The sequence below is a fragment of the Chrysochloris asiatica genome, unplaced genomic scaffold, assembly GCF_000296735.1.
Source record: "Chrysochloris asiatica unplaced genomic scaffold, ChrAsi1.0 scaffold00102, whole genome shotgun sequence".
NCBI classification, from domain to species: domain Eukaryota; kingdom Metazoa; phylum Chordata; class Mammalia; order Afrosoricida; family Chrysochloridae; genus Chrysochloris; species Chrysochloris asiatica.
In genome coordinates this window covers 6,489,790-6,508,727 of record NW_006408620.1, presented here as the reverse complement: position 1 = coordinate 6,508,727, position 18,938 = coordinate 6,489,790, and the positions used below count along the sequence as shown (strand labels likewise).

Genomic DNA, 18,938 nt, shown 5'->3' with positions numbered 1-18,938 from the left:
CCTCCCTCTTGTATGTTGCCATCCCTAACACATGTCTCCCCTCTAGCCAGTGAGTTACTCTCCTCCCGTTCCTTCCCTAGTAATCATCAAAGGAGGTTTATTTTAGTATGAAAACCTTTTCTTTTCATGCTAAATGCAACAGTGATCTCATATAGTATTTGACAATAGTTGTTGTTGTTAAGTACAGTGGAGTCACTTCTGACTCACAGCAACCCCATAGATGGTTTTCAAGGAGTGGTTGGTGAGCTTGAACCTTGCAATTCAAAGTGACCTTGCAGTCCAGTACATTAACCCACAGTGCCACGCTAGGACTCCTATTTAACCATCTGGTTGGTTGGCTATGGACTGTGGAGTCAGTTCTGACTCATAGCGACCCTGTATAAGGTTTCTGAGGCTGTAAATCTTTACAGGAGCAGAAAGTCTCGTCTGTCTCCTACAGAACCACTGGTAGTTTCGAACTGCTGACCTTGAGGTTAGCAGCCTGATTCTTAACCACTACACTACCAGAGCTCCTTATTTAACAATAGTGATCTCCTATAATATTTAACAATGGTGGTCTCATATAATAGTTGACAATGGTGGTCTCCTATAATATTTAACAATGGTTGTTGTTGTTGTTAAGTGCCGTCGAGTCGGTTCCGACCCATAGCGACCCTGTACAGGGTTTCCGAGGGTGTAAATCTTTACGGGAGTAGAAAGCCTCATCTTTCTCCCGCGGAGCGGCTGGTAGTTTCGAACCGCTGACCTTAAGGTTCGCAGCCCGATTCGTAGCCACTACGCTACCAGAGCTCCTTGGTAGTCTCCTATAATAGTTGACAATGGTGGTCTCCTATAATATTTATCCTTTTATGATTGACTCAGTTCACTCAACATCCTGTTCTCCAGGTTATCTGTCTCTTTTGTTCCCTCCTTTTTCTGCTGTGGCTAATGGGAGTTGGCAGGGGTTTTAAGCAGGCCAGGAACAAGGAACAGTTGGTCCCAATGGCGGGTCCTTCTTGTCGGGACGGACAAGGGCCAGGTCAGGAACCACCATGGAGCTCTCCGCTGTGGAGGAGTGGGGATAGCCACGGTGGGCAGTCACTGCTTGCTAGGACGAGCCTCTGTGTACTGCTGTCTCGTCAGGAACAATCTTTTCTGCTTGGCTAGAAGCAACCAGCAGATCACAAGGGTACCTGGTGCAGCAAGGACACAGCCCTGCTCAGACACAAAGTGTCTGAAAACCCTAGTCCCCTGCCCAGGACCACCACTGTTAAATATTAAAGGAAACCACCATTGTCAACTATTATAGGAGACTACCATTGTTAAATACTATAGGAGACCACCAAGGCAGCAACCTGAGCAGTCAGCCCAGAATTCTGCCCAGCAAAAGAGGCACTGGTCAGTTCTAGGTAACTTAGGGGTCCTGCAACATGGCCTCTCAGAAGCAGGAGGCTTCACCCTCTGAGGACAGGTATTCCCTGATGGCTCCAGCTCTCCGCCAGCTCTCCCCTGCCCTCCTGCCTTGATCCCTCCCTCTCAGTGTCCTGTCATCTCTATCCCAACCCCAGCACCTCCTCCCTTCCCCCTTCTCCACAGCCCGGCCCAGCCTCTCCTCTTTCTCTGACCCGGTCTCCATCTCACCTCTTGATATCCTTCGTTGTCCAGTATCTGTCTATCTCTCTCAGTGTCTCTGTCTTTCTTGTCTGGTTCCCTGTCCTCTATCTCTGTCCCTGTTTACCTTTGTGTCTCTCTTTTTCTCTCTGTCTTACTCCATCTCAGCATCTCTCATTCTCTTTCTGTCTCTGTGACTGTCCTCGTCAATGGTTCTCCCAGCTCCCCCACCCTTGACTTCATGTACCAGGTCTCAGAGTATCTCCTCTATGGTTCAGCCTTCCTCACACAGCTCCTCAATTTTCAGCCAGGGTTTTTGTCTGCCCTGCCAGCTCAATCTACCCACCAGCCTAAACTCCAATCCTCCCCTGTCCTCCAGCCCAAGCTTTGCCACATCCCTCTCTCCACTGCAAATGGAAAAACCACCCTCTCTTGCCATAAGTAGGTGATCATGAGAAGAAACGCAAAAAAAAATACAGTGAAGTAAATTTTGCCTGCCCAGAGCTCCCCCTTTTGTTACAACTTTCTTGTTTAAATAAAATAATTTAAGTTTTTTATTTTTATTTTTTTTTAAGCAAATTGATTTGATTCACATTGTTGCTGGTGTTAGTGGTTGTCAACTCTGATTTCTGGTGACATCATGTACAATAGAATGAAACAGTGCCTGGTCTCGGGCCAGTTTCATGATGGGGGGCATGTGTGAACCTATTGTTGTACTGAATGTGTCATGCTCTCCAACCTAGAGGCTCATCTTCTAGCACTGTTGTTGTTGTTATGTGCTGTGGAGTCGGTTCCAACTTATAGCGACCCTGTACAGGGTTTCCGAGGCTGTAAATCTTTACAGGAGCAGAAAAAGCCTCATCTTTTTCCCATGGAACAGCTGGTAGTTTCAAACTGCTGACCCTGAGGTTAGCAGCCCAATTCGTAACCACTATGCTACCAGAGCTCCTTCATCTTCTAGCACTAGTATGTTAGAAAATACTCCACTATGCGCCATAGGAGTCCTGGGGTGGCTTCATAGGATAAGCACTGGACTACTAACTGAAAAGTCAGTGGTTCAACCTCACCAGCCACTCCTCAAAAACCTTACACAGGGTCACTATGAGTTGGAACTGATTCCATGGCACTTAACAACAACAATAATTTTCCAAAGGGGGTTGCCAGGACTGTGTTCGTCCGTCTTAGTCTGGAAGCTCTACTGAAACCTGTCTACCATGGATGACCCTGCAGGTACAAAGGGGGCTTCAAAATGTTTGAAAAAAAAAAAAAGGAATGAAAAGATAGTGTAATTTTCCCATGAAGTTTTGGAAGCCACATTGTTTTCACGTCATATTTGAGATACTGGTTGGCCCAGCTTCCAACATTACAGCAACATGCAAGTTACCAGTAGGACACATGACAGATGAGTGGCAGAGGCAAACAGGAAATGAACTATAACCCAGGTGGTGTATGGGATTGGAAGCATTAGGACTGAGACCCAGTCCTGCTTTTGTCTGTTCAACAGGTCCGTTGGCCATGGCATCAGTATATACTTCTCCTTCAAGAACCTTCCCCTCTGATGTCCTCTTGGGTCTTTCCACAGTGACCTTCCCTGGACCACACCCTTTATCTGCCAATGGCTTCTCAGAAACATCTTTCCCCTTCTCAAGTCTGCCCCGGACACTCTTTTATCCTGGATGAGTCCCTCATGCCCCTCAGAGGAGACTCCTGCGCTGAGGACAAGGACTGCTGTTTCTGGGCACACCGTGTCAGAGGACCCGATAAACAAAGGAAGCACAGGCTGACTAATGAACCACTGCACATGTTTTATGCTACCTCAAAGATTCTGCTCCCGGGTCTAGCTGGCACGCGTCTCTCTCCCCACCCCACAGCACCGTCCTACAGAATCAAAGCCTCATTTCCAATGTACCATCTCTGCCAGGGACAGAGGACCTCGTCATCTAGGTTAAGCAGAGGCTGACTTGTGCTTGCTAACTAATCTGTGGTGAGCAGTTACGTGTGTTGAAACCAGTGGGAAATTGTTCGCTATAGATTAGTCAGTCTGTACTTGCCTTGCTTATTGGGTGATCCACCCCTGGAGGCACAGCAAGGCACACAAAAGCACTATGCTTCCCATTTGCCAGCTTGGCGCATTGCCCCCTGCCCCCCCCCCCAGACCACCCGTGTCTCTGGGTGTCTGCCTGTGTCTGTGTCTCCGTGGCCGAGAATAAACAAAGAGGAGAAACCCGCAGAGCAGCGTGCCTTGAAAGAGTTAAAGGTGAGTGCCCAGCGCAAGAGCCAGGTGGGAGGCTGCCTCAGGAGAAGTGGGGTACCAAGGGCTTAGTTACGGATGCAAGCCCTGTAAACTTCAAGTCTCCCTTTAATTATGAGAAGAGCCTTCTGGCTTGTCATGATACCAGTTGCATAATCGTTCAAGAACAAAAGCTGATGTCTTTTGAAGACTCCGGGCTCAAAGCGTCCACCCGCTCCCCTCTGGAGATGCCCTGGCCCCTTGCCTTACTGCCTAATGCCACCCACCTTCTGCATTTCCCAAGATTCATAAAAGGCATGGGCTAAGAGCTCAGTGAGGTCCATTTCCTTTTGTAGGGCTCTCCTTGCAACAAGAACAGCCAGTGAAGAGCTGGCTCATGAAACTCCATTGTGAAGGTCTCAGCAACATCAAGTTGGTAGCTTGAACTCAGTCGTGGTGAGAAGATTTACACCACAGTCATTGGCATCCCCTGTCTCTCAGTTTCTTGTTCCATCGTGGCCTATGTGTTGCTATAATGCTGGAAGCTATGTCACCGGTATTTCCAATACCATACATGGTGGACAGGTTATAGTAGAGTTCCTCAAGTAAGACAGACTACAGAGAAAGATCTAGCAATCTACTTCTGAAAATCAGTCAGTGAAAACCCTGTGGAGCAAGCCAGAATATTTCGGATAGAGTGTTAAAAGATGAGTGCCTTAGATGGGAAGACACTCTGAATATTCAGGGCTGCAACAATGGACTCAACTCAAGCCTCTCTGCCATCCTGAAGACGGCGCGGAACAGGACGGTGTTTGCGTCTGTGATGCCTGACATCACCAGGAGCTGGAGACAACTCAACCACAACTAATAATAGTGGGCAAAGTCTGCACATCTGAGCTTTTGCCCCATCCCCCCGGGAGAACATTTACCAGCACGTATCACTGACGGTTATGAATCGGGCTGCGAACCACAAGGTCAGCAGTTCAAAACTACCAGCTGTTCTGTGGGAGAAAGATAAGGCTTTCTGCTCCTGTAAAGATTTCGGCCTCAGAAACCCTGTACAGGGTCGCTATGAGTCGGAACCGACTCCATGGCACATAACTACTACCACCATCACTGACCGAAAGAATCACCGAAATGACCGAAAGGGGCTTGTCTGGTTTCCCCCCAAATCTGGGAATCCGTAACAAACACCAAGGGATGTGGAGGGAAAGGAGCTCTTACCGCATCTGGATGTCAATTCTCTGAGCTAGTTTTCTCAGCTGTTCTTGGCAACATTTTAACAAATCCACCTCCTGAAAGGATGAATGTTGGAAAGAGCTGAGCATCTTAGAAACTTATAGCAACCTGTCTCCCAGGTCAGGACCACCAGCCCTCAACCCAAGTGATCCTGTGGCCCAGCAACTAAGACCTATTATGGGAGCTGTAGGCACATTCTTTGACCTGCTTTTAAAAGAATTGTAATTAATTTTTAAATAATACTTTATTATGTTTTTGGTGAAGGTTTTCACAAAGGTGTAGGTTCTGATTCAACAATTGCTACACAAATCGTTCAGTGATACTGATTACATTCTTCACAACATGTGACCATTCTCATTTTCATTCCGGTTGTTCTGTTTCCAACAATCTAGCTTCCCTACCTCTTTACATCCTCATCTTGGGTTTCATAACCATGACTGTTTAAAGGAGCACAATACTTACAGATCATATTCATTCATTTTCGAGCCAATCTGTTGTTTAACCACAAGGTGTTTTCAGGGATTATGTTTGGGCTCAAGGTTTGGAGAGGATCTCTAGTCTCAACAGTCTAGTAGGTCTCGTTTTTGTTTTGAGGAATGTGAAGCTTTGTTGCACATTTTCCTCCCATTCTATCAGGATTCATCTCTTGTGATCCTGAATAGAGCGCACAGTTGTGGCAGTCAGGTGGTCTCAGGGGAGAGGAGGCCATGGTTCATGTAGACTGTCCGGTAGACTGGTTTCATCTTTGAGTGTTTGGTTTCCTTCTTTCTCTTTGGCTCCATATGAGTAGAGACCAAGAGTTAAACCTTAGATAGCCCACTTGCCCTTCTTTTATTTTCATCTACTTCCAGACTAAAAAACAATTAAGCACCCCCTATGTGCCAAACACTCGCTTACAGATGATTTTATTATTAAATCAAATAATACGTATGAATTGGCTCAGTGCATGGCACATAGTAGGTGCTCAATGAACACTAATTTATATGGCTATTACTTATGGATATAATTATTAGTATGCCCATTTTTCAGGTGAAAAGGCTGAGGATCAAATGCCTCTATTTATCCCATTCCCTCAACGGCAGTATAGGTTCCCACCCATGTTTTCTGAGCTCTGGCTTTCATGGGGGACACATGGGCCTTCAGTTCCCAGTAGGCAGCTAAGAAACATCTCTGATCAGTTGCCTCCGCCTTTCCTCAGGGCACTGGACAGACCAACAAGACACCTTACCTGAAGGAGGTTCTTCTCCACGTTGTCATGGACCAAATCAATCCCGATCCTTTTCTCGCGATGGTACAGACACTCCAGGGCTGCCTGTAGGGAACAGAAAGACAGTGTGTTCTCTGCACAGCTGTTTGTAGACCTGGAGCAGAGGGGACTTGTAGCTGTCTTTGCACCATCTGCTCTTTCCCCCGGGAAACCCAGGGGCTTCCTTTGGCCTCCTCAAAGTGCTCTGGATGGGCTTCTGCTCCCCTTTCTCCCTTGAGGTGAGGAAGAAGGTATGGGAGATCATACCCAGTGCACTAGGGGATGCTGGGCCCACATAAATAAAGTAGTATAAAGGAGGGTGTTGGGAGCCAACTGTGTTCACATGATCAAGCAGTGATTGGGGGTGAGCAACAACACCTATACGCTGCCCACCAGTCTTCCCAAATTCTTATAATCAATAGAGTAAAAATCCACTATAATTTCAGGTAACATAGGCTTGGCTACTATTCTCCATCTAGTCTCTCTCCCCCATCCTCAATTAGGAGTGAAAAAAATTCTTACCTTCTAAGGAGGACATGGAGTCCTGGTGTGGTTTTGTGGGTTAAATAAAGCACTGGACTGCAAGGTCAGTTTGAACCACAAAGTCAGTGGTTCAAGCTCACCAGCCGCTCTTCGGAAACCCTATACAGAGTTGCTGTGAGTCGGTACCGACTCACAGCACTTAACAACAACAACACAGGAGGACATGGGCAATACAGGGAGGGTTGAAGCTGGTTAGGGAATGAAAGACAACACATCCCATTTCAGGATTATAAGAGGTGGAGGATAGGGCTCTACCAACCCAACCCACTCCAGCTAACAAAATGGGTAACAATTAAATGGCTCAAAGTGCCCACCAGATTTGTAACCCAGAATTGTCCCTACTGATATAGAAACTGGAGCAGGCAACTGCCACCAGGTGGCAGCAAACACCTTTTTTATTGAATGGGCAGAGGACTTCTGAAACTCCCTGTTGATACTGAGATTTATCTAAAGATACAAAAATGGCCAAAAAGCTTATGGAAAAATGCCAGCAATCATTAGTAGTGGTTGTTGTTAAGTGCTGCAAATCAGTCTGACTCATAGTGACCCTGTATAGGGTTTCTGAAAAGCAGTTAGCAGTCTAGTGATTATCCTACAGTGCCACACCAGGACTCCTTGCTGTTATTGTTAAGTGCCGTCGAGTCGTTCCAACCCATAGCGACCCTGTATAGGGTTTTCAAGGAGCAGCTGGTGAGCTTGAACCACTTACCTTGTAGTTCAAACGGCTTTTGCAGTCTGGCACATTAACTCACAGCATTGTTGTTGTTAAGTGCCATCAAGTCGGTTCTGATCCATAGTGACGCTGTATAGGGTTTCCGAGGAGCGGCTGGGGGGATTAAACCACCGACCTTGTGATCTAGTGCTTATCCTGTAGCGCCCTACCAGGACTCCTTACGACTCCAAGGTTGTCGAGTCTGTTCTGACTCATAGGGACCCTATATAGGGTTTTCAGGAGCAACTGGTGAATTCAAACCACCAATCTTGTGGTTCAACTATACTTGAGGTCCAGTGTTTTATCCTACAGTGCATATCAGGATTCCAAGGACTCCATTGGTGGTGGTGGTGGTGGTGGATTTGTGCCATGGAATCGGTTGCGACTCATAGTGACCCTGCATAGGGTTTCTGAGTCTATACATCTTTATGGGAGCAGAAAGCCTCATCTTTCTCTCACGGAATGGCTGATAGTTTTAAACTGCTGACCTTGAGCAGGCCGACCATAAGCCATACACTATCAGAGCTCATGAAGGACTCATTGTTATTATTATGAAGTGCCATCGAGTCGGTTCTGACCCATAGCGACCCTGTACAGGGTTTCCGAGGAGCAGCTAGTGAGCTTGAACCGCTGACCTTGCAGTTCAAACGGCTTTGCAGTCTGGCGCATTAACCTACAGCACCACATCAGGATTCATTGTTGTTGTTAAGTACTGTGGAGTCGGTTCCTACACATAGCGACCCTATACAAGGTTTCCGAGGCTGTAAATCTTTACGGGATTAGAACGCCTCATCTTTCTCCAACAGAACAGCTGGTAGTTTCGAACTGCTGACCTTGTGGTTGGCAGCCCGACTCACAACCACTACACTACCAGAGCTCCTTAAGGACTCGTTGTTGGTGTTAGGTGCCATTGAGTCGGTAGCGACCTTATTCACAGCAGAACGAAACACTGCCCAATCCTGGGCCAACCTCACTACTGTTGCCACGCTTGAGTCCATCAATGCTGCCACTTGGCCAGCCCATCTCATTGGGGGTCTTCCTCTTTTTCTCTGACCCTCCAACTTACCAAACATGATATCCTTCACCAGCGACTGGTCCCTCCTGACAATCTGTCCGAAGTATGAGAGAAGGAAGTGCAAATTAAAACCACAATGAGCTACCACTTCACACCACTAGACATCAGGTCTGATAAAGTGGAGGGTCAGCAAAAAAGAGCAGACCCCTCGACATGGACATGATGGATTTACACAGTGGCAGCAACAATGGGTTCCAATATAACAACTGTGAAGATGGCGCCAAATTGGGCAGCATTTTATTCTGTTGTGTATAGAGTTGTGTATTCTGTTGTGTATAGAGTTGTGTATTCTGTTGTGTATAGAGTTGTGTATTCTGTTGTGTATAGAGCTGTGTATTCTGTTGTGTATAAAGTTTTTATGGTTGAAACCAACTGGTGTCACCTAACAACAGCAAGATGATTGTAATAAAAAATGAAAAATAATATTTTATTGTATTTATTGGAGAAATGTCTAAAGTCCTTTATTCATTTTGAAATTGGAAAAGGGCTATGTAAGGAAGGACCTTCACTGTCCAATCTGGTAAAGCCATTAAAAATCATTGATGAGAATGTGGTAGAATTGGAATCTTCATACCTGCTGGTGAAAATGTAAAATGTTTAGGTGATTATGAAGCAGTTTGATGGTGTCTCAGAAAGGTAATCATAGAATTATGACCCAGCATGATTTAGGTATATAACAAAAGGAACTGAAAAACAGACATAGATATACGCACACTAGTGTGGTGCTGGGGATTAATGCATTGGACTGCAAAGTCATTTAAACCACAAGGTCAGTGGTTCATTCACTCCTCGGAAACTCTATACAGGGTCACTATGGATCGGAACAGACTTGACGGCACTTCACACCACCACGAACAAATGTTCATTGCAACATGACTCACAGTGGTTAAAACATGCCAAATGTCCATAAACAGAATGAATGAATCAACATAAAAGGAATGAAATTCTGTTACTTGCTAAAATGTGAATGAGACTCAAAAACATATTTATTAAAAGAAATCAGACACAAAAGGCCACATGTTATCTGAAATATCCAGAAAGGGTAAACCCAAAGAGAGAAAGTAGATTGGTGGGAGCCAGGGGTTGAGCTGAATGGGCTTTAGGGAGGGACAGCTGGATGGGTTCGGGGTTCCCTTTGGGGAGATGAAGATGTTTTGGAATTTGATAGACGTGGTTATTGCAAAACATTGTAAATGTATTGTTGTTGTTGTTAGGTGCCGTCGAGTCGAATCTGAGCCATAGCGACTCTGTATAGGGTTTCCAAGGAGCAGCTGGTGAGATTGAACCACCAACTTTGCAGTTCAAATGACTTTGCAGTCTGACTCATTAGCCCACAGCGCCACACCAGGATAAATGCTTCAGGTTGTTTACTTTGAACTGATTTGTTTTATGATATGTGTATTTCAGTTCAAAAAAACAAAAAAACAAAAACCCTCAACTTCCAGAGATGTCTCAGTTATGGCCACAGACACCCAAAGGAGAAGTTGGACTGACACCAAGTAGACAGTCAACATTGACCAAGCATTCCGCCATGACTACCTCACACATGGTAAGGCTGGACCCGGACAGTCAGGCCAGAAGGAATGTCAAGTGGCTCAAGCTGAGGGTCCACCCCACTTCCTTTCCTTTCTCACCTTTCCTCACTCCTCAAGAGGAAATCTTTCCTCTTTTTTTGCCAAGTATGAGGGGGCTTCAGAAAGCCCCCTCGTATTAATTAAGTACTGCTTTATTCTGTGACATGCCAATTTCAATAGGGGGTACAAAAGAACAGAAAACACAATTCCCACATATTTAATAAAACCAGAGGGTCATTCCAGACCACAGAAGGGTTATTTATTTTCTTTTTTTCCTGACACTTAACACATAATAAAGGAGCTCTGGTAGCATAGTGGTTATGAATCAGGTTGTGGACCTCAAGGTCAGCAATTCAAAACAACCAGCTGTTCCCTGGGAGAAAAATGAGGCTTTCTGCTCCTGTAAAGATTTACAGCCTCAGAAACCCTCTACAGGGTTGCTATGAGTTGGAACCGACTGCATAGCACATAACCACCACCACATAATAATAAAACAATGACAAAACGTATTAAGCACTTATTCTATATTTACTGAGAACTTACTATGTTGCCAGAAGTTCTGTTGTGGGATTGTAGGATAAGCAGAGCACTGGAAACCTGCCCTTTTAAGACAGGAAAAGCACAGAGACTTTGTCAGCATAAGAATGCTCTGAAAGTCTTCCACAAGATGCTGGTCATGTTGACATTACACACCAGGCATCAACAAACTTTTCTTCAAAGGGCCAGCTTGCTTTGTGGACCATATTTTCTCTGTCACAACTACTCAGTTCTGCCATTGTAGACTGAAAGCACCCATACACAATCAAGGAAGAAATGGGCATGGATGTGTGTCAATAAAACTTTATTTGCAAAGGAGGTTGCGGGCCAAATCTGGCTTAGGGATGTAGTTTGCCAGCCCCTAGTGTAGTGGTTAGGAGTCCTGGTGTGGTGCTGTGGGTTAATGCGCCAGACTGCAAAGCCGTTTGAACTGCAAGGTCGACAGTTCAAGTTCACCAGCTGCTCCTCAGAAACCCTACACAGGGTTGCTGTAGGTCGGAACTGACTCGACGGCAGTTCACAACAACAACAACAAGTGTAGTGGTTACGAATTTGGCTGCTAATCTCACGGTCAGCAGTTTGAAATTACCAGCTGTTCTGCAGGCGAAAGATGAGGCTTTCTGCTCCCGTAAAGATTTACAACCTGTACACAGGGTCCCTATGAGTCAGAACCGACTCCATGGCACATAACAACAACAACAACTTTACACTAACAAATCTGGAAGACCTAAATCAGCTGTAAAAAGTGGGAACGCAGACCCCTCTAGGATGAAGCAAGGGGCATAGAGAAAGGCAGTAGAAAAGATGGAGAAGCAAAGGGAGAGGAGAAAGAGGGGAGCCAGAAGGTGGGGGACTCTGCTACTGACAAAAATTTTTATGTTCACATCTGAGCTCTGTGCATATGCAACTAATAGATAGCCTGCCTTCTCTCTGGGAAGAGACTCTACTCTCCCATGGACTCACACCTGGCTTCCCAGGCTCTTAACCTCAGTGGTTGTTAATTACATCGAGTCAGTTCTGACTTACAGTGACCCTGTATAGGGTTTCCAAAACTGTATCTTTGCCGGAGCAGAAAGCCTCATCTTTGTGGTTTGCAGTCCAGTGCTTAACCTACAGAGTCACCATGTTCCCCTGGCTTAATGTTGTTCAGTGTCATCAAGTTAGTTCCAACTCATAGTAACCCTATATAGGGTTTTTGAGAGCAACTGATGGGTTTGAACTGCCAGCCTTGTAGTTAGCAGTCCAGTGCTTACTCTACAGCGCCACAACACCCTGTACCTGACTGGCAGCAGTCCCTGGGTGGCACAAATGCTTATCCCCTCGACTAATAGCTAAAAGGTAGGTGGTTAAAACTTATCTAAGTGCCTTGGAAAAAAGACTTGTCCTTCAGCTTTCAACAGTTCACAGTTTTGAAACACCTACGGAACACAATTCTACTCTAACACACTTGGAGTCAGAATTGCCTCAAAGGTAACTGGTTTTTTAATGGTAACTGACTGGTTCCTCACCACAGAACCAATAAACGTCACACTAAGCAGAGAAAAGATTGACGTGGTCAAGTATTTTATTTGGCTTGGATTCACAATCAATATTCATGGAAGCAGCAATCAAGAAATCAAATTACATGCTACATTGGGCAAATCTGCAGCAAAAGACCTCTTTAAAGTGTTCAAGAGCAAAGATGTCACTTTGAGGACTAAGGTACGCCGACCCAAGCGTAATATCAATCACCAATGCATCAGACTGCAAAGTTGTTTGAACTGCAAGGTCTGTAGTTCAAGCTCACCAGCTGCTCCTTGGAAACCCTATACAGGGTCGCTACGGGTCAGAATCAACTCAATGGCACTTTACAACAACAAAAAATATATACTTATGGAGTCTTGGTGTGGCGCTGTAAGATAAACATTGGACTTCAAACAACAATGTTGGTGGTTCAAACCCACAAGCTGCTCCTTGGAACCCTTATACAGGGGTCATTATGAATTAGAACCAACTCAACAGTACTTAACAACAACATATGTTTATGAAAACTAGCCAATGAATAAGGAAGACTGGAGAAGATCTTTGAATTCTGATGATGGCAAATAATATTGAAATCACCATGGACAGCCAAAAGAAAAAACAATGTTCCTTGGAGGCAAAGATGGCAAGATTTCATCTCATGTACTTTGGACACGTTATCAGGAGGGCCCAGTCCCTGGTGAAGGACATCATGCTTGATAAAGTAGAGGGTCAGATAAAAAGAGGAAGAACTCAATGAGATGAATTGGCACCGTGGCTTCAAGAATTGTGGTGAAGACATAGAACTGTGTTTTGTTCGGTTGTGCATAGGGTCACTATGAGTTGTAACTAACTTGACAGCACCTAACATAAGGAAGACCATAGAAGAATTGATGCTTTTGAGTTATGGTGTTGGAGGAGAATATTGAAAGTGCCATGGGCTGCCAAAAGAACCAATAGATCCATTTTGGAAGAAGTGCAGCCAGAGTGCTCCTTAGAGGCTAAGGTGGCCAAATTCTGTCTCTCATACTTGGGACATATTGTCAGGAGGGACCAGTTGCTGGAGAAGGATATCATGTTTGGTAAGGTGGAGGGTCAGAGAAAAAGAGGAAGACCCCCAACGAGATGGATTGGCCAAGTGGCAGCATCGATGGACTCAAGAGTGGCAGCAGTAGTGAGGTTGGCCCAGAGTCGGGCAGTGTTTCGTTCTGCTGTGCATAAGGTCGCTATGGTACCTAACAACAACAACAACAACATCAACAACCCATGGCTGGTTGGTTCCTTGGTGGTCTGGTCCTCTCTCAGTTGATGGTTTTGTGCGTGTGTGTTGGGGGTGGGGGGCGGTTTTACCTAAAAAATGGAGGCATCTTTTGGATGAAAGAAGGTGTTATTTCCAGACTCACAATAGCTTAGGGGTTAGGAGCCTGGGTTCTGGAGCCAGACCACCTGAGTTTCATTCCACAGTTAGCCACTTCCACCTGTGTACTTCGCCTCTCTCTGTGTTCTCCTCTGCTGGGAAGCACGAGCAACACATCTTTCAGGTACATTCTGTGCATTAGACCAGCTGCCCAGTTGGCAAGCACTTGGGACAGCGTCAATAATTATTACCCATCAGTCACTCCTTGGAAACCCTATACAGGGGTGCTATGGGTCGGAACCAACACAATGGCACTTAACAACAACATGAGTGTTTGTAAAAGCCTGTTTGGGAGATCTCCAAACCGGAGAGCTTTGGAATGTGACCGGGACCCAGCAGGCCTTGCAGCAGCCATAGGGGACATGAAACAGCACTGTGGAAAGCAAGGGAAGTTGACTCTGGGGGAGAATCTGCAGTAGACTGAGGGGGATTGTGATTGGGCCTCGTGCTGTGATGTCACAAACGGTGGCCACAGCATCAAGGAGAATGAACGCAGGAGCATTGATATCTTGGCACTGGGAATGCAAATGAGTCTGGGAACTCAGAAGGACAGTAGGCTCGTTTATCATCCCTGAGAACTCACTGAGCCCCTCATATGGGCCAAGCTCGATAAAGGAATTAGGGATACCAACATGGACCAGACAGATGGGATCCCCACCTTCTAACAGATGAAAGAGACAGCGCACGATTGAACACATAAAGAGACTGGTTAATTTCAGACGATGCTGACAGTAACCAGGATTGTGCCAAGGGGAGTAACTGGCAAGGTGGGCAAAGAAAGCTTACTCAGAAGAAACAACTATGTAGAGAGGAGTGGGAATGGTGCACCTGGAAGAGAGACCATCAGGTGCAAAGGCCCTGAAGTGGGTCAAGGAGCGGACAGGAGGCCGCTGGACAGGAACGGGCCAGGCTGTACCCTGCATGTTAACTCCAGTGTGGTGGGAGCCCATTGAAGAAACCTTTAGCAGGGAAGGGGAGTGTCAATGGTTAATGTGCTTAACTGCTAACTGCAAGGTGGAACATTCAAGTCCACCCCAAGGCACCTCAGAAGAGCAGAGTGGTGATCTATTTCTAAAAGAATATTCATTGAAAACGCTAGAGAACACAGCTCTACTCTGACACACATGAGGTGGCTAAGAGTAGGAGTCAACTTGATGGCTGTTGGAACTTATTTCTTTTTCAAAGGGGAGTGCTGAGATTCCATTTTAGATTTAATACCCTCCCCTCTGGTTGCTGTATGGAACGTGGGTTGGAGGGGAGCAGAGGTGGGTGGCTGAGTGGGAGGTAGTTACTATTGTCCAGTGCCGGGCTACCTGGCTTGAATAGACCTGGCAGTGTAGAGAAATGGTAGAAGACGTCTCTTGTCCCCAGTGCCACTGGCAGGGAGGTCATCAGAATTCTGTGAAATGGGTTAAACGTGGAAACACATGAGGACCCTCCTTAAAAATCTGATCTTTCCCTGCTAAAAAGGGACAAACACAGTTGGCATGTTTGCCCTTTGCCCTAACCCCATCTCCTGTCGCAAATGCTCTTTGCAAGCAAGAGGAAAAGAACCACATGCTCCGGATGACAGGAAGTTCATGGGTGGTGCAAAGGTTGGAGGTTGGAGTTCACTCATAGGGGCCTTGGAAGAAAGACCTGGCGATCAACTTTTTTTTTTTTTTTTTTTAAATCAGTCATTGTAAAGTCCCCTAGTGCACAGTTCTATTCTGACACACATGGGTTCCGAATCTAATTGTTGGCAACTGATTTTAAAGGATGGCAGCACAGACTGATGGGAGCCTGAGTCCCTTCTAATGTCAAGTTGAAGCTGCACTGGCCCTGTTCTTGGAAACTCTCATTCTAAGAGAACAGTAAATTCCTGTTTGGTTACGCCACCGTAGTTGAAGTTCTCTTACATGCAGCTGAAAGCATTCCTAAGTGATCCAGGATATGATGGAGACTAGAGGACAGCAGCGAACATCTGCATTCATCTGCTGTATTCATTTATTCAGCAAACAATTAAGTGCCAGGAACTGTGCTAGCTTGAAAATACATTTAAAAAAAAATATTGATCCAAGCAACAATTGGATCAATTATTGTTGTAGTGGTTGTTAAGTGCCGTCAAGACTGTTCTGACCCATAGTGACCCTGTATAGGGTTTTCGAAGAGCAGCTGGTGAGCTTGAACTGCAGACCTTGCAGTTCAAACAGCTCTGCAGTCTGGTGCATTAACCCACACAAGTTTTTAAGGACCAGCATCACAAAGGTATGTCAATCTTGAATAGAGTCATGACAAAGCGGACAAAAATCCCTGGCCTCCCCTGTGGAGTCTATATTTTAGAGGGGAGAAAAAGACAATACAGACATGACTAAGGAAACTGTCAAGTATTTTGGGAGGTGTCAGGTACTATCAGGAAAAAATAAAGCTGTGTTTTTCACATGTCCTTTAAGGTAGTCCGGGTGTGGTGCTGCAGGGTAATGTACTTGATCGCAAGGTTGGTTTGAATCGCAATGTCAGGTTAGTGGCTTACACCCACCACTCACTCCTCAGAAACACTATTCAGGGTTGCTATGAGTCACTAGCAACACCATATGCACTAACAACAACAGCAACTTGAAGGACCATAACTCACACTCACATACAAGCCTATATCTGCATGCATGCACACACACTGTGGGGTTCAGTGAGCCTCCTGCAATGTGGCTATAACCCAAGTAGGCAAGGAAGTTGAATTCTGTTTGAGGAACATTGTCTTGACAGGGAGCATTCTGAATTGAATAAGATTAGATTTTTCTCTTAAAACGGATCATATCAATTCTCAAGATGGTCCATCTTCAGGAATAAAGGGCCCATGAGATGGCTAGACCAGACATAGGTTGTTGAATTACACCCAGGGATATGTAAACAGATTGAATTGGGGTTTGGAGAAAGAAATGTGTTCTAGGACTAGAAATCTTAAAATAAGAATACACCCATCAAGGAAATAGGGGCACTTCAAGGCGAAAGGGGAATTAACTTTAAATAAGAGTGCTCCCAGTAAAAAAAAGGATTTGTAGGCAACGTTCAGGGCATACTGTAAACCCCATAGTACACAGTAACAGGGCCTTTTCAAGACAGGGGAATAAAACGGCCATGCCTCTTGTCTGCCGCAGTCTACTGGTTTGGGCGCCTGATTTTACAAAATCGAATAAAGAAAACCTCATTCTTGCTAAAAACAACAACAACAAAAATGATCATATGAATGGCCTAAACTAGAAAACTCTTAGAAGAAAACAGAGGGATTAAGCTTTGAGACCTACTTTTTGACAATGGATTCTTAGACATGACACCAAAAGAATTGCAATAAAAGACAAAATCGATAAATTGGACTTCGAAAAAAACTTTAAAATTATTCATCAGAGAACTTTATCAAGAAAGTAAAGACACAACCTAAAGAGTATGAGAAAATATATGGGAGCTACATATCAAATAAAGGTTTGCTATCCAGAATTTGGAGTCCTGGTGTGGCGCTATGAGTTAATGCACCAGACTGCAAAGCCGTTTGAACTTCAAGGTCAGCGGTTCAAGCTCACCAGTCGCTCTTCAAAGGCACTTCACAACAACAACAATCCAGAATTTATAAAGAACTCCTACAACCCAACAGCAAAAAGACAACTCAATTTAAAAAATGGGCAAAGGATTGGAAAAGAAAGCATACAGATGGCCAATTAGCACATGAGAAGCTGCGCAAACTCATTGGTCACTCCTGTGTAGTGTCGTCAAGTTGATTCTGACCCACAGCCACCATGTATACTTTCTGAGGAGTGGCTGGTGGGTTTGAACCACCAACCTTGAGGTTAGAAGTCCAGTGCATAGTCTGCAGCACCACACCAGAACTCTGTTGTTGTTGTTAAGTGTTGTCAACTCAGTTCCAACTTATAGCAACTCTATATACGATTTCCAAGGGCTCCATTGGTGTCTTTTGTTGTTGTTAAGTCCCATTGAGTTAGTTTTGACTCATAGCAAACTTCATAGGGTTTCCAAGGAGTAGTTGGTGGGTTTGAACCACCTATGTCATAGTTAGCAGTCCAGTGCTTATCTTACAGCGCCACATCAGGACTCCCCATTAGTCATGGGTGGTGGTGTGCAGTGTAGTCGGTTCCGACTCATAGCGACCCTATATAAGGTTTCTGAGGCTGTAAATCTTGACAGGAGGAGAAAGCCTCATCTTTTTTCCATGGAATGGCAGGCAGTTTCAAACTGCTTACTAAGTGAAATTAACAGCCTGACTCGTAACCACTACGCAACCATAGCTCCTTCATTAATCACTAGGAAAATGCAAATCCAAACCACAATGAGATGCCACTTCATACCCACAGCTGCTGAGTCCGTTCCAACCCATAGTGACCCTGTATAAGATTACCGGAGTGACTAATGGGTTTGAACTGCCAACCTTGCAGTTAGCAGTCCAATACATAGCCTACAGTGCCACACCAGGACTCCAACTAGGATGGCTGTAATGAAAGAAATGGAAACAGTACATTGGAAACCGGGCAGAAGAGGCTGGACCTCTATTAGCTTAGGATGTGAAGAAAGTAGGACTCCTACATTAATGGTGGGAACAGAAGATGGTGTAGCCACTACGGAAAGCAGTCTGGCCATTCCTCAAAACAATTAAACATAGAAATATTATGGTGCTGGTGGTGTGCCGTGGAGTCGGTTTCGACTCATAGTGGCCCCTGCATATGGTTTCTGAGGCTGTAATCTTCATGGGAGCAGAAAGCCTCATCTTTCTCCCATGGAACTGCTGGTAGTTTAGAACTGCTGACCTTGAGGTTCGCAGCCCTACACATAACCACTACACTATGAGAGCTACTTAGAAATACCATTGTTGTTGTTGTTAAGTGCCGTCAAGTCGGTTCCGACCCATAGCGACCCTGTACAGGGTTTCCGAGGGTATAAATCCTTCCTTACGGGAGTAGAAAGCCTCATCTTTCTCCCATGGAGCGGCTGGTAGTTTCGAACCGCTGACCTTAAGGTTCGCAGCCCGATTCGTAACCACTATGCTACCAGAGCTAACAATTCCACTCCTAAGCATAAGTCTAAGAGAAGTGAAAGCAAAGACTCAGATAAGCGTACATCAATGTTTACTGCAGCACACCAGCCAAAAGGCAGAAGCAGCACAAATCGCCATCAGCAGATGAATGGATAACCACAATGTGGTCTATACATTCAATGGAATAGTAAAAGGAGCTTCTAAGACATGCTGCAAGGAGCTCTGGTAGCGTAGTGGTTACGAATCGGGCTGCGAACC

General features: G+C 45.3%; 1 protein-coding gene across 1 annotated transcript in view; it reads right to left on the bottom strand.

The window, feature by feature from the left end:
* The window catches only part of TEKT5 (tektin 5), a 76,944-nt gene that overhangs the window by 56,441 nt on the left and 1,565 nt on the right, over positions 1-18,938 (bottom strand). Inside the window, exons 2-3 of the mRNA XM_006867217.1 lie at positions 6,288-6,371; positions 5,045-5,115 (exon numbers count right to left, since the gene is read on the bottom strand). Of these exons, the coding sequence (XP_006867279.1) occupies positions 5,045-5,115; positions 6,288-6,371 (155 nt within the window). The remainder of the gene's footprint in view (positions 1-5,044; positions 5,116-6,287; positions 6,372-18,938) is intronic.